Source organism: Dromiciops gliroides, chromosome 1 (genome assembly GCF_019393635.1).
Source record: "Dromiciops gliroides isolate mDroGli1 chromosome 1, mDroGli1.pri, whole genome shotgun sequence".
NCBI lineage: Eukaryota > Metazoa > Chordata > Mammalia > Microbiotheria > Microbiotheriidae > Dromiciops > Dromiciops gliroides.
In genome coordinates, this window is record NC_057861.1 from 62,991,782 (window position 1) to 63,010,800 (window position 19,019).

Below are 19,019 nucleotides of genomic sequence, written 5' to 3' on the forward strand. Positions count from 1 at the left end.
CATTCCCAGCCAACCATCAGCCAACCCCACCCAGCTAGCACTTGTATGGTGACAATGCAGCTCTTCCAGGCAGACTGAGTTAGAGGCTCTGATAGTATCTGCAACAACATGCAGCACTATGAGTCCCCTCTCTGAAGATCACAAGCTGTTTTAAGACCAATGTGCTAAGTTTCTTGGCCCAATTTTCCTCCCAGATGTATTTTTAATTTTTGTCAGTCTTGGAACTAGATTCTGAAATGGCAAGCATCATTTAATTGGTCTGCATTTTGTTCAGATGAGTCTTTATCAGAATTTTCAACTGACCCTTCTGGGAATCCACTGTGAGATGGGCACCTGCTGGGCAACAGGCCTAGGAGATATTGCTGATGTTGACCGAGTTCTCTTGGCCAGGGCTAAAGGCACAGAATCAGAGTGGTCTTCTACTTCAATCCATATCTGTGTAGGAATCCCTTTCACACAGTATCCCTGAGAAATAATCACCCAGGGAAAGTAAACTCATTACCCTTCTAAGGCAGAGACCATTCCATCTTTCAATAGTTCTTCTACTTAGCAGGATTCCCCCCCTTCTATTGTGTCAGACTCTGACTCTCACTTTATGGGGGCAGATGTATATTTTCCACCCAGTTTTCCTTCTTTGAAGAAGAGACACAATAATCTCAATCTGGCAGAGAGCTAGCAGTTACATTGTTTGCTGTATCAATTCAATGCAAAAATGGATGAAGCACCCATAAAGTGCACAGTACTGTACTAGGCACTAGGGATGGAAAAATGAAATCAGATCATGAGCTCCTTGAAGGTAGGAACTAAGAGCACACCAAAATGACCTCCTAAAGAGACCTAGACATTTCCTACAAATGAGTGCGCTCACTCTCGCTCTCACTCTCTCTCTCTCTCTCTCTCTCTCTCTCTCTCAATATATAAATATATATATATATATATATATATATATATATAAAAACTCAACACCAACTGGACAATATTCTCCTTTTTTTCCTCCAGCAAGCAATGCTGAGTTGTATTTAGTACTTGCCTAGATTAAAAGGCTGCACTCTGAAAATGCACACCAGAATGCTATCAAAAGTTAACTAGCCCCCAGGAGGGCTCTGTCTGTGGTCCTGGCCTCATCAGAAAGCCTCACCAACTAGTACAGAATATACTTCCTGAGGGAAAGAACTGGCTTTGTAGCACCAATGCCTAGCATATAGTAGGACCTTCATCAATGTTTGTTGAATGGTCATTTCTATAAGCATCGAGTTACACAGGACCATAAGAATCTTCTACAGACAAAGTGAGACTGCTGTGTAATTCACAGAACTCCAGTTAGGTTCTGTGTGTTCTTCAATGATTTTGATGTCTCTCAAACTATTTGTCAGACTGTGCACCTCTGCAAAAGACTGCAGCAGTCATTTATGCTGGCTGAAATGTCTGTCTAGCAGAAGGGAAAGAAAAAAAAACCTACCATGTTTCTGCTGCTTCTCCTAAACTGCCCTTCATTAGACCATTGACAGTGGGCAGGTCCTTGTCTTAATTTTCCCCCACAATCATTTCCCCCCACCCCATCCTTCAACACCAGTAAAGAAGTTTGTAGTGGCACCATTGCTAAGCTTTGCAGGGTATTTAAGAGGCCACTGGGTGAGCCAGCCCTGGCAGGGCTCCTGGCATCTCCTAACAGCTTTGGCAAATGCACCTTTCTGAACTACGATTTCTTTTTTCAGAATGAATAAAATTATTTCCCCTCTCAGCTTCTCCAGTATCTCATTCTGATCCTACAGAGAAAGTGGAAGGTTGTGCTATTTTGGTTAAAGTGGCCATGAAAATGTTTTTATTCTAAAATGGAGGGAGATCACATGAACTGTGAAGAATGGTAGCCCTGGGATGGGAGTGTTCCCAGAAACCTTCATTAAGTTATTCCTCACTCTTCCCTTATAATCACAGCAATCACAGTGAAGTTAATTGTAATCAGGGTCCCTTAACCCTCTTCTCAAGTCGAGTGTCTAGATACTCTGTCTCAAGCAGAGATACTGATTTATGTTATTAAAATATTGGTGGGGGGAAGGAAGAATGATATTTTACTTTTAACTACAATGGCTGTGTCCCAGTAAATTATATTTGTTGAAACTAGACATGCTTCTTATAAACTTCAGGAAGAGACAACTATGCACAGATTTGTTCATGTATGTCATTCCTTTAGCTCAAAACTCTGCAATAGCTCCTTCTTGCTTATCAAATAAAACATAAACTCCTTAGCCTGGCAATTCAAAATCCTAAACAACCTTGTACCTCCCTATCTTTTCAGCTTAATCTCATGTCATTTTCCCATACTTGTAACACACTCTACCCAAGCTAGACTAATTGTTCCCCAGAACATCAACCTCCAAAACTTTACTCAAATCATTCCCTAAACCTAAAATGATTGTTTCTTAGACATTCTATGTGTTCATCAAGGCTCAAGCCAAATGCTACCTCTGTCAGGAAGTCTGCTCTGATCCTCCCAAAATGATCTCTCTAACATAATCTTAAGATAACTGTGGTATCCTTAAAACATAAGAGAATATATGTAGTGTCTATTCCTCTATTCCCATGCCTTATTTACTATACTGTGAATTCCACAAGGGTAGGGACCATATCTTATTCATCCTTCTATTTCCTCCAGTTCCAAGTATAGTATGTACATCAAACACTGTAAACATAGTAGGTACATGTGCTAAGTACCTATCAGGGGAAAGGAGCAGAGTATAATGCAAAGAACAACAATTCAAAGAAGGAAGAATGGCAAAAACAGAATGTGTTCTGGATTTAGAGTCAAAAGGCCTGGGATTGAGCCCTGGATCTATCACTTACTGGCTGAATGACTGGGTAAATAAATCACTTCACCTCTCTGACTTTTCTGAAGCACCTACTTCGAGGTAGTGGAGAGAGCCAGCCTCCAAGTCAGGAAGTTTGGGGTTCAAGTCCTATCAATGACTGGAAGAAGCTGTTGAACTCTAGACAAGCACTTCTCAGTGCCCCTGGCAATAAAGACTATGATTTGCAGGGAATCAATCAACAATCTGCTTGGGTGGAGGGAGTTTCCTATGTTACAGAAACCACAATTCCAGCTGTACAGGTCCTCCCCTCCCCCCTGCAAAGTACCTACTAAATGGAAGGCCCTTTGTTCAGCCCTAGGCATCCAAAGATGAAGCTCCTCAAGTAGTGGATGATCTAATGGGAAGGTAAAACATAAACGGAAATAAAGGCAGCACAAGATAGAATGTGAGAAGTGCAAAGAGAGCCAGACAACGGATTCTGAAAGTATCTGAGCAGAGAGAAAATAGTTGCACCTCTTACTTCACAAATTTTTTGTAAAGAAAGAAGCACTTCTTTAAAGTGAAATAGAATTCTTCAAGTTATTAAAATGGATGAATGACTGACTCAGGATAACACCACTGTGGGTTAAAAGAAAGTGGGATAGTACAGACATAGGTGTGTTCTCCAGACAAACATCTGGGGAGGAAGCTCATTCATAGCTTGTGATGATGGCCTTCATCTGCTGCACTGGATGGCATCAGAGGGGTCTGCCATCCAAACAGCCCTGTGATAATAAGAAATGGGGAGGTGCTCAAGTTGTTACCTTTTGGGAAAAAATGTCATTTTTAAAGCTCTTTCTTCAAGAGGTAATTAGCCCATAGCTGCTTACCTCTATTTTCCTCATGGCTTAGAGAAACCAAAAAGAGCGAGCCCAAGCTGTATGTGATTGAACTCTCCTTTGGAAAGAGCTACTATTAGTCTTACTACTTAAACCAATGGCCACCTCTATGCCTAAAAAAATCACTGCCAGGCTTAAGGCTTAGGAATAGGTATTTGCTCTGCTGTCTCTCAGAAATATAACTATCTCTGGCCCTAAACAAGTAGTTTACCTGCTTTGTGGAGAGGGAGATGACTCTAAGCAGCTAAGGTGACAACATATCCAAGCACTAACCCTCATCTGGGGATTAAAAAAGAGAACATTAAGCCAAGAGCCAAAGCAGCAGGTTGAAGTGGAAAGAACACTTGGAATCAGGGGACCTGGATCTGAACTCTAGCTTTTCCCCTACCTCCCAGTGTGTGTTACTTTGGACAAGTTTCTTCATTTCTCATTTATCAATTACCTAAGAGAGCTGGACTAAATGAACTTTAAGGGCCCTTCTAGTTCTTTTTTTAAAAAAATTCAATTTTATTTCCAGTGTCAAGTTTTCTCTCCCTTCTCCCCACCCATTGAGAAGGCAACAAACCCCATCTTAAGTACAATCATGCAAACCAAATTCTTAGGGCCCTTCTAGTTTTAAATCTTGTGACACTGAACTCTGCACAAGTAGGAAACTGGGTGGGGAGGAAAGGGAAGGACCAACTTAAAATCATTTGATCCTCAAAGTAATCTTTGTGAGCCTAGTACTGCTTAACTGTGTTGGAGAGGATGCAGTGTGATGTCACCACTGAGAGAGAACGAGTCCTTAAAACTTGGATTTTAATTCTGCCTCTGGCATTTACTGGTTGGGTGACCTTGACCAAGTCATTAACCTAAGTCTTATTTTTTCATCTGTAATATGGTGATAATAATAGCATCAAGTGCATATGGTTGTGAAGGTAAAATGAGAATTTATGTTAAGTGCTTTTTGAAAACCCAAAGTGCTATATAAATGTGAGTAGTTGTTACTACTTCTACTACTACCACCACCACCACCACCACTACCAATACTGCTACTGTTATCACTAATCCCAATTGATAAATTCAGAAAAGCTAGGATCTAGTTTTGATTCTGCCACTGAGTAGTTGGGTAACAGTAGGGGAAGTTGCTTCTCCTTTCTAAGGTTGTTTCCACATCTATCAAATTGTCATACCTACCTATACTTATAGCACTTTAAAGGCTTGCAAAGGCTTTCTTCCAATCAGCCTTGAAGAAGATAGTACAAGTATATTTATGTCTATTTACAGATGAGTAAACAAAAGTTCAGAGAGGCATGGTAATTTACCTAAGGTTACATAGCTAGTTTTTCTCCAAGAAGAGTCTGGAGCCTGACTCCTGCCCCCAAGCCCAGGGCTCTTTCCACAGTACCACTCCCATCCTAGAAGGTTGATATAAGAAGCGAATGAGAGAATGGTTATGAAAATGCTTAAAGAGCTAGCCATATAAGTATTGCTAATTAAGGTGACCACCACAATCAAAAGCAGTCCACATTTCCTGAGACTCAATCACACGATAGAAAGAGTCCTGGGCTAGGAAAGAACCAAGAGATCCAGGTTCCAGCTACTTGTACAGCCTCAATAAAACCATTTTTCTATCACTTTACCACCACTGCTCAGCATATTTTCCCCCTCTATCTTTGTTCAGTTCCCTAGCCCTCCTTATATCTTTACCCCTTGACTTCTGCCCATCTCTTCAATGCCTACACCCCAAACTACCATAAAACCTTCCTTGAACTGCCATTTCCCCACCCCTCAGTCCCAGCTTATAGTGTTTTCTCCCTCAGCTGAACTTTCAACACTTTATTATTCTGATTCTTAGGTCCTTTTCATCACTGACATTCTGTGTTCTAAGCTCCCTTCCTGTTCTGACATTCTTCCATCTGAAAACAATTATGATCTTATGACAGTTATAGGTTCCTAGAAGGCAGGGCCTAAGTCTATGTGATTTCTTCCGAAGAGCCCCACATTTAGACACTTCACAAACAGTTGTGGAAGAGAACAATTTTTGAAGTCAAGGGTCCATCTTATTTGAAGCATTTCTCCTATGGCTTCCCTAAAGGTGGGTAAATCTGGTAGGTCACATACCTATCCATTAAGTAAGGACTAGGCTCAGTTTATACCTGCCATGTCTATTCATGCGATGTTATCATCTGGAGTAGACTGTACCAGCTCCTGGCTACCATGACCCTGAGTAGCTCGGATGACCTAAATCTGAAAGGTTTTTTCCTTCTCCCAGCCCCTATTTATATCCTCATTCTAGCCTATCTCTGTGCATATCAGAATCACCCTTTAGAGGACTACTGCTTTAGACCTTTTAACAAGCTTTCACCTCACTGCCTTCATAAGGTGAGAAGGCTGACTAGCCCTGGAATTGCTTTGCCAGAGAGCTCAGAAACCATGTCAGCACAACAGCTCGATTTGATAAGCAAGGCCAGAATCATTATCCCTTTTTCATGGAAGAGGGAGTTAAGGGGGGAAGACATAGAATATTGGCCAAATAGCTAGCACTTATATAGCTTTAATGTTTGCAAAGTGTTTTATATATGTTAACTCACTTAATTCTCACAAAAACACTGGGAGCTAGTTACTATGAAAACTCCATTTAACAGATGAAGAAACTGAGGAACAGAAAGGTTAAGTGACTTGTTCAGGACTATACAGCTAATAAGTACATGAGGCAAAATTCAAACTCAGGTCTTCTTGACTCCAGGTCCAGGACTTTATGCCATCTAGTTTCCAAGGTTAATTATCTGTTAGTCAAACAGCATTTATCAAATGCCAGCTACGTGCCAACTATGGTATTAAATGCTAGGGATACAAAGAAAGTAATTAAGAAAAAAGGCCCTGCTCTCAAGGAGCTGACAGTCTAATGTGGAGACAATATGCAAAAGACCATGTGCATATTTGTTAATTAAAACCAGGATACATTGGCAGAATCTCAGAGAGAAGACTCTAAGATTAAGAAAGGCAGGGGCAGCTAGGTGGCTCAGTGGATAAAGCACTAGCCCTGGATTCAGGAAGACCTGAGTTCAAATCCAGCCTCAGACACTTGACACTAGCTCTGTGATCCTGGGCAAGTCACTTAACCTTCATTGCCCCACCACACACACACACACAAAAAGATAAAGGAACTAACAAAAAAATTAAAAGGGGCAGCTAGGTGGCCCAGTGTGACAGAGCACCAGCCCTGGATTCAGGAGGTCCTGAGTTCAAATCTGACCTCAGACACTTGACATTTACTAGCTGTGTGACACCCTAGGCAAGTCACTTAGCTCCAATAGCCTCACAAAAAAAAGAAGAAAAAGAAAAAAAGAAAAAAGAAAGGCTTCCTCAGGAAGGTGGGACTTGAAGGAAACTACTAGGCAAGCCAGGACATGGGCATGAGGAATAAGAGAGTTCCAGGCATGGAAGACAGTCAAGGAAAACCTTGGGAGTTGACAGATGGAGTGCCCTGTGCCAGGAACATTAAGACGACCATTGTCACTGTCAGTCACTGGCCAGAACCCCTGGAGGAAAGGAAGATGTAAGAAGATGGGAGAGGGAGGAAGAGCCAGGTTATCGGGAGCTTAAGAAGTAGAAGAGCTAGGATGTGAATGCATGTCTACTGACTCAAAGTATTCATTCAACACCATCACACTACTGATGGGATAAACAGAGACAGAAAGATGGAATTATTTGGCCACAGCCACATGAGTTTTTGGCACAGCTGGGACAAGAACCCTGGATTCTCCTAAATCCTGGTACAGGATTTTTAAACTATATAAACAACTGCTTTTTTAAGGCACCAAATGACCAGACAGATATAACAGTTTCCTCTGGCTTGCAGTACTTTCTGCACAATTCTTTAATGAATTTATCATACACTATTATGTATTATATTTATTTGTCTAGGTCTTATTCCCTTGTTAGACTGGTGGGTTCATATGAGCAGGGACCATATCTTAGTTAAGCTTTGTAGTTCCTCCAGTGCTTAATGCAATGATCTCTGTATATAGTAATGTTTGTTAAATGAATGACCCCCAAACCCCCTGCTTTTGATGAGGTGTGGGATGAGCAGGTGTTTTCTTTATCATTTGGAACACTAAACAGTAACCAGCAAAGGTGCAGAGGAAAAGCACTGGGTTTGGCATCAGTAGATCAGGGTTCAAGACTTGGCTGAGTGATTAACATCTATGTGACAATGAGATAGTAAGTCACTTTATCTTTCTTTGAACCAGTTGCCTGAGCTGCAGAAAGTCTGATACTAACTACCTCACAGGACCACTGTGAGGATCAAATGGAATAAGCATCGTGTACAGCACCCAATATTTCCATCATTATTATTACCCAGGCCTAAGCTTTGTAGTCATTTTGAATTACAAAGAGTTATCATTTAAGTATGTCTATATATATAGTCATCTCAATTCAGGTCCTGCATCCTTAAAAAAAGTTATGTTATCTTTTGTTTTTACATGATCCTCCTATACAAATATATCCCTCCTTCCTCATGGGTCAAGAAAGGGGGACTGAGGGATGGGGGAGTACTTCTGCAAAACTAACCAACGCACCCACTCATTGTGATAGTATATGCAATGTATGGTACACTTGATCCCCAACCTCTGCAAAACAGGGAGGAGAGTGTATATTTTCTTCTCTTTTCTTCAGAGCCAAGTTTGGTCAGCTTTGAGTTTTTTCCTCTCTCTATTTGCACTGTTGTAGTCATTGTGTATATTGCTTTTCTGGCTCTGCTTACTTCACTCTGTATCGGTTCATAGAAGACTTTTCGTGCTTCTTTCTCTGTATTCTTCACATTTGTTTATTACAGCATAATAATATCAATATATCAAAATTTGTTTAGCCATTCTTTGCTAATATTCTTCTGCCCCCCAGTTCTTTACTACCACAAAAAGCAGTTATGAATTTACTGCACACACAGGACCTAACTTCCTTATTGTTGAATCTCTGGGTCAAAAAGCACAGACATTTCGGTCACTTTATAAGCACACTTCCAAACTGCTTTCCAAAACAACTGGACCAATTCAGAGACCCAACAACCGCAGGAAAAGTGTTTCCATCTTTCCACCCCCCCCCCCCAACAACGACTGCTCCCATTTTGATTTGCCATTTTCTTATAAATAGTTTGGAGCAATTTTTTTCTATGGCTGTTAGTTTGTCATTCTTCTTTCTGAGAACTGTTGGTTCACATCTTCTAACTTTTTTGTTTGTTTGTTTGTTTGTGGGGCAATGAGGGTTAAATGACCTGCCCAGGGTCACACAGCTAGTATGTGTCAAGTGTCTGAGGCTAGATTTGAACTCAGGTCCTCCCGAATCCAGAGCCAGTGCTTTATCCACTGTACCACCTAGCTGCCCCATTATCTTTTTCTGTTTTTTTGTTTATGTGGGGCAATGAGGGTTAAGTGACTTGCCCAGGGTCACACAGCTAGTAAGTGTCAAGTGTTTGAGGCCGGATTTGAACTCAGGTCCTCCTGAATTCAGAGCCAGTGCCTTATCCACTGCGCCACCTTGCTGCCCCCTCTAACTGTTTATCCATTGTGAGCGGACTTTTGGTCTTATATTTTGGTTTCTGGTTTTAAAAACAAATTCACGCTAGATCCATTTACTTTAGGTATATCAAAACCATTCAAAGCATAGATTCTCAAACAAACATGCAATTAACATTGGTTTTCTATTTGTGTTGACTTCCTATATACATATATATGCATATGTATATACATTTGTTTATTTATTTTGGGCACTGGGCTCTCTTGGGTTGCCTCTTGCCTGGGCTATTTTGATAGTGCCCTAACTTGTTTCCCCATCTTCTGACTCTCAGAGTACCAAAGCCATTATACAAAGGCCACACAGATAATTCTCCTACTGGAGTCTCTGACCATTTCATTTCTTAAAAACTTACAATGGTTCTCCATTGCTTAATGAACAAAATGTAAACTTCTTATTCTGGCAATAAAGGGTTAGTGATTGACTGATTTCCATTCAAAACCCTCCACTCTCAAATTTCAACCTACCTTTGCCAGCTATACTATTTCCTCTCCACATACTTTACCTTCCAGGCAAAGTGTACTTCTCAAGAGACACCCTGCTCTCGACATCCCCCTCTCAGATATTCCACTTCCACCCTGAAGCTTTTCCATAAGTGGTTCCCCATGGCTAAATTCACTCACTTGGCATCCCTATTCCTCTATCCCCTAGTTTCCTTCAAGGAAGAACTCAGTGCAATTTCCTACATGCAGACTTTTTTGTTTCTCCTTTGTAATTATTAGCACTCTATCTCCCCTGACTTTACAGTTATCCCTCTTATATTGTGACTTTCCCCATCTCAGTTTTGATATATATTGTAGGTCGGTGGGGTGGCTAGATGGCGAAGTGGATAAAGCACTGGCCCTGGATTCAGGAGGACCTGAGTTCAAATCCAGCCTCAGACACTTAACACTTACTAGCTGTGTGACCCTGGGCAAGTCACTTAACCCTCATTGCCCTGCAAAAAAAAAAAAAAGAAGAATATTGTAGGTCGGCGTAAGAAATTAAATGGGAATTTTGCAGAAGCTGAGATGACATGTAAAGGCCAGCAGACAACACAGAAAAAGTTTAGAAACTCAGAAATGTATAAAATATATATACTATTGTATAGTATCAACCCAAATTTTACAATATGGTACTGTAAACATACTATAAAAGAAAAAGAAAAAAATCAGACTTCTCTGGTATGAAGGGAGGGCCAAAATATTTTATGCATATTTTCCAAATTGAGGCGGTAGCGAGCCACCTAACCCCTACAATGTAGAAGGGATAACTGTAAATTTACTTATGTTTGCTTTTCTTTTTGTATCTCCAGAGCCTACCATGGTGCCTTGCACTGGAGGGTGGGAGTGGGAAAGATTGGATCTAATTTCATTAGATAGGAAGCTTCAGATGATGGGGAAACTTTCTTAACGTAAAAAGGCACTTGCTTTTCAGTTTAATTTGGAGTTTTGGGGGGTCTTTTTGCAGGGCAATGAGGGTTAAGTGGCTTGCCCAGGGTCACATGGCTATTGTCAAGTGTCTGAGGCCAAATCTGAACTCAGGTCCTTCTGAATCCAGGCCTGGTGTTTTTATCCACTGCTCCACCTAGCTGCCCCCTGATTTTTAGTTTGTAGTCATAAAGAGCTGCCTGGGGTAGGGAAAGATTGAGTGACAACCCCGAAATTATATATCCTATAAGTGCCAAGAGGTAAAACTTGAACCCAGGTCTTCCTGCTTCTAAAGCGAGCTGTTATCCATTACACTACTGGCCTTGATCTTGGATGTTTAATAAATGTTCGAATTAAACACTTTAAAGTTATATGTCATTACCTCCATGAAACCTTTCTTGAGTCCTAAAGGTGAGCTTTCTTTTCCCAGAACCCTCTTTCGTACTTTTATGACATTCTGTACTGTATCAGTTATTTGTACAGCATTAAACATGTTGTACATGTATGCCAATGGTGCTGTGGAAAGTAATGTATTTGGTCCTGCTACAGACTTGGAACTTAGTGATCTTGGACAAGTCACTTTACTTCCCTTGGTCTTCATTTCCCTCTGTGCAATATGAGGAAGTGGAACTAAATAATCGCTAAATTTTCTTGCCGCTATAAATTCTATATAAATTATAATTCTGACCCAGAGTTGGAAAGATGTGAGTTCAAAATCTGCCTTACTAGCTGTGTGACTCTGGGCAAGTCACAAAACTTTTATCAACCTCAGTTTCCTCATCTATAAAATGGGGATAAAACTGTATCTACTCCACAGGGCTGTTGTGAAGATTAAATGAGATAAAATATGTAAAGGGTCTTGCTAACCTTAAAGCCCTATGTGAATGCTATTTATCATTATTCCTAGACTATAGGATTCTTGAAAGCAAAAACTGTGTCCATTGTTGCTTCCCCAGCACAGTGCTTTGCTTTGAAACTGAACTGAATGGTACAGTCAATCCTAATACTGGCATGGGAAATAAAATCCAATGCTAACTACAAATGAGCCCTTGGTATTCATCATAACGTAGAGAAGTACAGATACCAAAAGCAGCATGATACAATTTATTGTCTGCTTGGACCTATGAGGGGGCTGGACATGTTCACACACACAAATCCATTCATACTCAATAAAAAATGTACTAAAGTTTACCTGCTATGTACGATGAACCATAGAAACACAAACTAGAGCACAGTGCTTGTCCTTGTGAAACTCATAATTTATTAGACTAAAACACTTGTGTAAATAAGTAGTAAAAATTAAAACACTATAATTCAACAAATATTTATTAAGTACCTACTAGGTACAAAGTAGTGTGCTGACCCAAGAAGATACAACGACAAAAACCTGGATTCAAATCTCATTTCTGACACTACATATGTGACTTTGGGTAAGCCATTTATCCTCTATCAACCTCAGTTTCCTCATCTAGGAAATAGATATTAATAATAACACAAACCTTATGGAAGTATTCTGATGTGTAAATGCCATAATTGTGTAAAACATTCTGAAGAGGGAGCTAGATGGAGCAGTGGATAAAGCACCGGCCCTGGATTCAGGAGGACCTGAATTCAAATCCAGCCTCAGACACTTGATACTTACTAGCTGTGTGACCCTGGGCAAGTCACTTAACCCTCATTGCTACACCCCCCCCCCAAATTCTGAAAACCTTAAGTACCATATTAATGTCAGCTGTTATTACTGATTAAAAGATGGGAACAAACATTTATTAAGCACCTAATATCAGACACTATGGTAAGTGCTTTACAAACATGATCTCATTTGGTCCTCACAAAAGAGGTAGGTACCATTATTACCCCCATTTTACAGCTGAGGGAAATTGAGACAGGCAGAGGATAAGTAAGTTATTTTCCCAAGATCACACAGCCATTAAGTAATTGAGAATAGAGATTAACTCAGGTACTCCTTACTCCAGGGCCAAGGCTCTATCCACTTAACCACCTCGCTGCATCTTATGGTGATATGTATGGAGTGCTATAAAATCGAATGAAGAAGTTATTTCTAGCTTGGAAGAATCTGGGAAAACACATCTTAGAAGACAGTACAGTTATCTGTGATTTGAAGGGTGGCTAACAATGTCAAGGAAAAGAAATAATGAGGAGACCATTCCAGATACAGGGTATAGCCTAAACAAAGATGCCAAAGTGGAAGACGGATTTGAGCAGTGCGCATGCTTCTATATTTTTCAACCCTCAAAGCTAAAGTCAACTTCTTCCATTTGTCCCCAAATAGGTTGCTTAAAAAAGCATTGATAGGGGCAGCTAGGTGGCGCAGTGGATAGAGCACCGCTCTGGAGTCAGGAGGACCCGAGTTCAAATCCAGCCTCAGACATTTAACACTTAACTAGCTGTGTGACCCTAGGCAAGTCACTTAACCCCAATTGCCTCACCAACAAAAACAAAAAAAAAAAAAGAAGAAAAAAAAAAGCATTGATAATTCTTATCCTTAATTTAAATGGAAAAAAGTACCATAGATCAGTCTATAGAGAGGTAATTTTACAAAGACTCCTTACCAAAAGCTATTAAAAATAAAAACAAGGCTTAGTTAATGTATAAGCAATAAATCAAGCAGTGGAATGTAGAGGAATAAGTCTAAGTCTGGAAGTCATGAAACTTATAGTTTTGACTCTGCCATTAAGTTACTGTATGATCTTGAGAGCAAGAAAAAGTGACCTTGGGGGAGGTTAAGGTCACAAATTAGTAAAATGGAGGAGTCTGGCTAGATGACCTCTAAGGTTCCCTCCCTCCCTCCCCCCAGTACTCGGACAGTCTATGATTCCATTCTGTATGTACCTCTATCTTTTCTGGCATTTACTTTGACAAGAAGGCTGGCCAATACATATATACACCCTTCCCATTCAATGAGTCCCTGACCCGCCCCCCCCCCCAAAAGACCACAAAGTGACTGGACAAGATGCAGGGCTGTCACTTTTTTGACAACCTGATGAAAGAGGTATCATAAGTCACATCAGGCAAGGTACAAAGGAGTTCAATTCATCCCAGTGCCAGTACAACAGGATAAAGACTAGAAGCCATTAATAGGGTAGCCACTCTGAAAGCAGAGTAAGCACAAATTTCATAGATTCACTATATGTTAGGGATATAAAGGACTTAGAGATCATTTACCTAAAAAGTTTACAAATGAGGGAACTGATGTCCTGAGGGAGGAAGAGGATATCAAGAGTAGACAAGCAGGTGGACTAGAAAAACATTACAAGACATGAGCAGACACAAGGGTGGTCTGAAGTCCAAGAAAAGTGGTCAGGGGTCAAAGAGTTTGCAATCATTGAAGGGTTGGGACAGCAGGCAGAAGCATGCACAGCATCCAGGAGTTTAATTCACATGGCCAGTCCCTGGTTTTCTGTTGGGGTAGGGACTGAGCAGGTTCTGCAGATTAGAACAGGCACTTGTCAGCTCCTGACAAGAGTGGGTTAGGTAGGGGACTGAGAAACAGTTGCTGGTGGTCTGAAGCTCAGGTCAGACTCTCCCCCCAACTCCAACAGGAGAGCTGGAGTGCTTGTATTTGACCTAGATACCCTCTCATCCTAATTGAGACTAAGGGCAAGGAAACAAATCCTGCAGTGAATTTCAAAAGATGTCATTCCAAAAAAACAAAACAGAACAAAAAAACTTAAGCCCTCTGATTTAATAGTTATAGTATGCATAAAATTACAGTTTACAAGGTGATCTCTCAAAAGCCTGGTTAAGGCCAAATATTTAAGTACTATTATTCCCTTTTATAAATAAGGATACAGAAGCCCTGAGAGCTTAAATGACTTGTCCAAGGTCACAAAGGCTAGGAAATTTAAACCCTGCTTTCCTGAATCTAAATTGAATGTTCTTTCTACCATACCACAGGTGCCCTTGCATGGGGCTTGGGCAAGAAATTGTTTCTGAATGCATGAAATAATCTCTAAAAAGGCATTGTGATATAATGGAAAGGTCACCGGAATCAAGAGACCTGAATTCTAGTCTCATCAGTGCTACTAATTTGCTGTGTGACTGCAAGCAAATAAATCACTCCCCTTTACTTGGGCCTGGGTTTGTTCATCTATAAAATAGGTGGGAGGCAGGGACTGGATAATTTCCTACGCCCCTTCTGGCTTTGGTTCTTTGGACAAATGATTTTGCAAGAGAGTTAGTAAGGGGGGATGTCAGTGAAGGTGATCTAAGCCGCTAGTGGCTTTTTCTAAGGGATCAAAACATTCTGAAGTCATCAGTCTGCATGTTAAAGGGGCACCAAACTGGGGGGAGGGAGAAGGAGAAGGGAAGAACTCCACTGACCACAGTGCTAGCCCTTAAGTGGTTCTGAAAACCACAAATCAACTCCTTGGTGCTAGGAATTCTCATCATGAAAGCCTTTAAACCTACCAACAGTTCTGAGCATCATTCCCCCTCCCTCCCCAAATCCATCAGTTTGAATAATCCTCCAATCACACTGGCACCATAACCCAGAGAAACAGCATCTCCTTAGAGAAAGCTCCTTCCCAGGTCAGACCCAGGGAACAGTAAAAGACTCCTGAACTGTGAGTGACTCAGCCCATTCAACTCAATTTTAGAGTTCATGTAATCGTTGGATCCAGGCCTATCTAATTTCAGGTTTTCCAACAGTCTGGGCTTGTACTTAATCTTATCAGTCTTCCAAACAGAAGCCCCAGTGAACTTCTAAGATAAAATGTTTAACAACACGGAGTTTCTTGTGTCCTGACAAGCCTTGTGCTTTTTTGGCTTTGTGAAGATTAGCCAAAGAGGGAATTACAGGTGGACAATGAAGGATGGAAAGGACTTGGATATTTTAGACAGACTAGCTAGAATTTTAGCCCGTAACAATGCATTGCCACCTGATTGGTGCTCACAATGCTCAATGAAACCAGCAAGGAAAAAAGGTCATGTGGGGCCCTTATCACACTTTTTTTTTGTTTTTACAGAGTAACAATAACAATTTCTATTGCTATATCACTCTAAGATCTACAAAGCAAAATGGCTTTGTATAAGCATCAACCCCATATTACAGAGAGCACAGCTAAGGCTGAGCAAGGAAATAGAACCTTGATTCAAACCCAGGTCTTGAGTCCAATTCCAGTGTTCCTTCCACTTCACCACCATGGAGTAAGGGACATGTAACACTATTAAACTAGTTCATTTTCTAAGGAAACAAACATTTCAATAGAGTGAACACTATGGGAGGAATGAGACTGCTCTTCTGAGTCCTCTTTGTATATTCTCCTAACTTCTAGGCACAAAAGTTCAACCTTATTGGTCAATTACTATTTGAGAAAGTAAGATAAACTGTCTCTATTTTGAGAGTCACTAAACCTGGAAACAAGACAACTAAAAGGGGTTACTTCGGGAGAGGCTTCCACAAATCCAGAATTTTCCTATTGCAAAGCTACAGATCTAAGCCAATTCATCAGGAAGTAAGACACCCTCTGTGCAGAAACCCCAGCATATCTTCCCTTGAGGAAGAAGGCAGGATCCTACCTTCACTCACCACCCATTCAATATAGGAAAGATCAACAGTCAAGGGATGGATAAATAGGGGTGTGTTCGTTCTCTCTCTCTCTCTCTCTCTCTCTCTCTCTCTCTCTCTCTCTCTCTCTCTCTCTCTCTCTCTCGTCCCTTCCCTCCCCCCATCATGTCAGCTGCATCCCTCACGTTAAGCCTGAGGAGATAAACGGTGCATTGGGGATAGGAAGAAGTGACTGGAGTTTAAGCAGTACTAGGAGATAAGAATTCCCTCCTACTCTTCCACCAATTCTAGAACCTTAGCCCTAGAAGGGATTTTGGGATAATCTAATCCAGATACTCCCCACCACCCTCATTTTACAGAGGGGGAAACTAAGGCCCACGAGGGCTAACAAGTCACCCTGCTTTTCAGGTTTACAAAGTGCTTTTATCACATCCGCCCTGTGACAGGCAGTGCAAATATTATCAACCCCATTTTAACCGATGGAGAAAACCGGTTCAAAGATAAAGTGTTTTGCCTGCCCTTGGTCAAGCAGTGGTCCAAGAAGCAGAGAAGGATCTGGAACACAAGCCTACCGACTTCCATCCCTCTATCTGTGTTGGCCAAAAAGGAGATAGACAGGAGACTGGACTAAATGACCTGGAAGGTTCCTTACACTCAAGGTTCCTCTGGTCCCCACCCGCTCTTGCTCCTTCTCTTCCTCCTCCTCTCGCTTAGAATCACAGAGATGTCAAGACCCCAAGGGTACAGGTCTGGAGTCGGGGAATAGAAGGGAAGGGAAGGCTGAGGACGGAGAGCAACACCCACCCGGGGCGTCCACTCCGGGGAGGGGCGGTTCCGCTGAGGGGCCAGGAGGGAGGGGAAGTCACGGGGTGATGCCTCGGTCAGTTCCATCACAGTGAGCCGCGGGTGGGGGGGAAAGGCTGTAATCTCCTTTTTTTCCTGCCCACCCCCACCAGCAACACTGGGAAATGGGGCTTTCCCTGCGGCTCCCCACGGGCTAGAGGAAGCTAAGGATCGGGTCACCAAGTGCTCCCGTCGGGACCCAAGGGCGGTTCCACTGAAGCAGCTAGGATGGGGGTGGGGGGCGCGAGGGGGCGGCCGGCACCATCGGGGTGGGCTGGGCGGGGAGCGAAGGGGCGGCCGGCACCATCAGGGCCAGTGGGGGGAGAGAGCGAGGGGGCGGCCGGCACCATCGGGGCGAGCTGAAGGGGGGGGGGGCGCGAGGGGAGGCCGGCACCATCAGGGCAGGCGGGGGGGGGGGCGCGAGGGGGCGGCCAGCACCATTAGGCGGACGGGGGGGAAGCGAGGAGCCAGGGACCGTTACCTGTCGCCGAGGACGCCGCCGCCCCGCTCTCCACAGCCCATCCCGCCTCCGGAGGGACGGCCCCCGCCTCGGCTCTCTCCGCCTCGTCCGGCACCTCCAGCTCCATCGCCACTGACGGGCCCGAGGCGAGGCGGGGGCCGGCGGGGGGGAGGCCCCGCCAGGCCCAGCCGACTCCTCGGCTGAGGGAAGGGAGCTGCTGCTGCTGCTGCTGCTGCCGCTGCTGCTGCTGCCGCCGCCGCCGCTACCGCTACCGCTACCGCTACTGCTGCCGCCGCCGCCGCCGCCGCGGAACAACAACCGCCGGGAGGGAGAGTCCTGGCTGACAAGGGGAGAGGGAGGGAGCGAGGGGGAGGGGGGAGGGAGGGAGGGAGGGGACGGGGAGGGAGAGAGGGAGCGGGGAGAGAGGGGGCGGGGCCACGGCCGTGCCTCGTCACGCGCCCTTCTCTCCCTGCCAACCGGGAAAGAGATTGGGAGTGGGGAGGGGGCGGGTTGACGTCTTCACGCCGAGGGCGGGAGAGCGCCTCCCTGGGGCGAGCTGGTGGAAGGGCAGTCGCTGGGTCGTGCCTTGTGACCCTAGCCGTCTAACAGGCAGGCGTGCCAAGGGGAAGGAAGCTCAGAATTGGAAGGGGTCTAATTCTATCACATTCCCAACAAATGCCATTCCAACTCCCACCATCATATTAATGATATGATAAATGACATTTATACAGGGTGACCCCCCAAAATCTTGGTGCAGTTTTAAACTATTAAAGCTTATTAAGTAGTACATACCAATTACTACTTAATGCTTGATAGTGCTTTAAAGTTTCCAAAGCTTTCTACAAATAATTATCTCATTTTTATCAACACGACATCTTTGTGAGAGGAGTCTTATCTCTATTTTAGGGAAGAGAAAGCTGTGGCAGACAGAAAGATGACTTGCTCAGGGTCACACATTGTCTGAAGCCAAATTGGAACTTCCAATTTTCTAACTCCAGGTCCAGCATTGATTGATTTGAAGACTTCCAAGAAAAGGGAACCCACTACATCCAGTGGCAGCTTATTCCTTTTATTTAGTGTTAGGAAGTCCTTGACATGAAGTGTCCATCTTTCTCATTCCAACTTCCATCCAGGCTCTTAGTACTGTCCTCAGGCCAGAGAAAGCAAGCCCATGTGACAGCTAGCTCTTCAGGTACTTGAAGATAGCTTGGGCCATAGTTGGTCCATTCCGTGGTCTTCTCTAGGCTAAAAGATCCTAGTTCCTTCAATTCATTATCATGGCATGAAGGTCACCATCCTATTTGCTTTTCTCTGGATGCCCTCCAGGTTACTGATGTCCTTTTTAAAAGGATGTGGCCAGGTCTACACACAATGCTCCGGATGTGATCTGACCTCAGTATAACCTAGACGAATTGTCACTTCCTGTAGGCCTTTTTTGTTGCAGTCTAAAGTCAGATTTTTTTTTTTGGCTGCCATTTGACTCACATATGGAACTCTCAATTAACTGAACCCCCTCCTCCCCATCTTTTTTCAGAT

At 43.0% G+C, this 19,019-nt stretch overlaps 1 protein-coding gene across 4 annotated transcripts in view; it reads right to left on the minus strand.

The window, feature by feature from the left end:
• Window positions 1–17,833, minus strand: part of PIP5K1C (phosphatidylinositol-4-phosphate 5-kinase type 1 gamma) — a 142,999-nt gene extending 125,166 nt beyond the window's left edge. For 2 of the 4 annotated variants that reach the window (XM_043979762.1, XM_043979765.1), the window contains exon 1: window positions 17,505–17,833. In XM_043979762.1, coding sequence (XP_043835697.1) covers window positions 17,505–17,610 — 106 coding nt within the window. In that variant the 5' untranslated portion in view covers window positions 17,611–17,833. The remainder of the gene's footprint in view (window positions 1–17,504) is intronic. The other 2 variants (XM_043979763.1, XM_043979766.1) reach the window with 1 other exon arrangement.
• Window positions 17,834–19,019: the final 1,186 nt, after the last annotated feature.